Raw genomic sequence first — 2,063 nt, 5'->3', positions numbered from 1 at the left:
CACTCTTAGTGGTAGCAAGCTTTCTGCTACCACTTACCACACTGTCAAAACCTATTTAACACTGATATAAGTCCCATGCTATTATTATAAACATCACTACTTTATGGTTTATCATATATTTTTGTAAGTACGTACTGTATGTATGTATGTATGTATGTATAGCCATTCGCCGAAATTCCGGAAGAGGTGGGTACAGATTGCCGGCATACGTTAGGTAGGGGCGCTGATCAGGCATTCTCCCAGTGTTGTACTTCCTCCCTATGACTTGTGTAAACCAGGCAACCATTTACCAACCCAAGTGTTCCCTATGTAATGGAAACGACGAAGAGGCTTGATGGAGTGGCCAGTGAATCTATAAGTTTTACCCTTTTATCTACCCATATACCATATAGTAATGAAGGACAAAACCCCAAACCTCCTCTGTCTCCTATGCTGAGTATAATCAACTGAGAGAGAGGGAGAGAGAGAGAGAGAGAGAGGGGGGGGAGGAAGAAACTGGTATGGTGGATATACGCGCCAACTAAGGAAGTCAGGAGGGAATGATGGCTGGTATAATTAGCCACTGTAATTAACTACTGCATCTTATGAATTTCAATATCTAGCACAGCGTCCTTAGTGATGGCATAAGTGTGTAATATCGGTAGAAAGGCTGGCGATAATGACGCGAAAAACATTGAGGTAAAGTATTGTCACGAGAGAAAGAAGCTAAGCCGTTGAATGTTCAAGTCTCAGACCCAACTTGAAAAATTTATCAGCGTGGGAGAGGCTCTAGCAGCATCAGATGAAAGAAAGTGAACTATACTCTTTTCCACTCTAACTTGGCCTGAATTGTCATCTCTCCATCTTCAGTGCTGAGGTTCAACAGGAGATTAACACTGGAATATGATACGAGGAAGCGCTGAAGTGAAAGGGTGTTGAGCCATTATATTTTCTTCTTCTGCCACTGAGCTACGTGAAGTAAGTTAGCTAGAACGAAAATCTGGGAGCCAAGTTAAGGTGAAAGAGTATACCCAACAAGCAGTAAAAAACACGTAAAACAGAGACACGGAACTCAGCGATATATCTGAAGCAGAGTATGTTATGGGCTGTGTAAATTTCTTATTATACTTTACTTCATGTTAGATATGTCCGAGACATGTGTGTGTGTGTGTGTGTGTGTGTGTGTGTGTGTGTGTGTGTGTGTGTGTGTGTGTGTGTGTGTGTGTGAAGATGGTCATACTGAGTCTTTTCAAGGGTGATCCTGGTGTTCAGAGTGACGGCGTTATGTACTAAATCTCACCCTGAATCTCACCCACCACATGACCACCAAAAACGTGATCACTTCCGCATTCTTCAGTAGCGCCTTGAAGTCCCTGGTCACCTTGTCCGATGGCATGGGCTGGAAGTCCAGGTCCATCACCATAATGACCATCGCTGCCACAAGCTTCAGACCAAAGTACAGGAAGCTGGTAAGGGTCTGGGGGAACAAGGACCAAAGCCAGGAACATTATTAAACTCCTGTGACTGACTCTAGGCTATCAACACATGCTCCCGACTCACTCTATTCTACCTTCATTAACACCTAGACTCCTGACTCACCGTGAATCGTGAGGCGTCAGGTAGAATAGAGGTCTAGAGTTGTGCTAAATCGTGAAAGGGCTAACTGTACACTCAAGTAACACTCTCAGGCGTTCATGAATCACTCAGGTAAACAAAATCGTTCATCCTCAATCTGGAAATGAATATTGTACCAGAGCTCCGATGGATAACTAACACTTGAACAAAATCTTCTAACGTTAACCTGAATAAAATACTAGAGTTCTTCCACTTGAGAGGGTCGTCTCCTTAGTAAAGTGCCGAAAAAAGGGTGAAGTAACCTCTTGATCTGATACCAATGTATGTTTAATTTTACTGCATCCAGGTGACTTTTTTTTTTTTTTTTTTTTTAACGTGTCCGACTCTGGTCACAAGGCTTCGTGGCCAATCCCAAGGTCCAGTAGTCCTCCTACTCACCTCCACATGCCACCACTTCGGCGCCAACACCCAACGTCCATACTCACATGCTAGGGTTGTCTTAAACTGAA

General features: G+C 43.4%; 1 protein-coding gene across 1 annotated transcript in view; it reads left to right on the top strand.

Annotated features, from left to right (window-relative positions):
• The first annotated feature begins 1,403 nt into the window (after nt 1–1,403).
• LOC145409804 (major facilitator superfamily domain-containing protein 6-A-like) overlaps nt 1,404–2,063 on the top strand; it is an 18,532-nt gene continuing 17,872 nt past the window's right edge. The window contains exon 1 of the mRNA XM_080280111.1: nt 1,404–1,448. Within this exon, the coding sequence (XP_080136237.1) occupies nt 1,404–1,448 (45 nt within the window). The remainder of the gene's footprint in view (nt 1,449–2,063) is intronic.

Source organism: Coenobita brevimanus, chromosome 83 (genome assembly GCF_032717465.1).
Source record: "Coenobita brevimanus isolate Jiangsu-jjx chromosome 83, ASM3271746v2, whole genome shotgun sequence".
NCBI classification, from domain to species: Eukaryota; Metazoa; Arthropoda; class Malacostraca; order Decapoda; family Coenobitidae; genus Coenobita; species Coenobita brevimanus.
The sequence above is the reverse complement of the archived record's forward strand: the minus strand, read 5'-3'. Positions and strand labels throughout refer to the sequence as shown.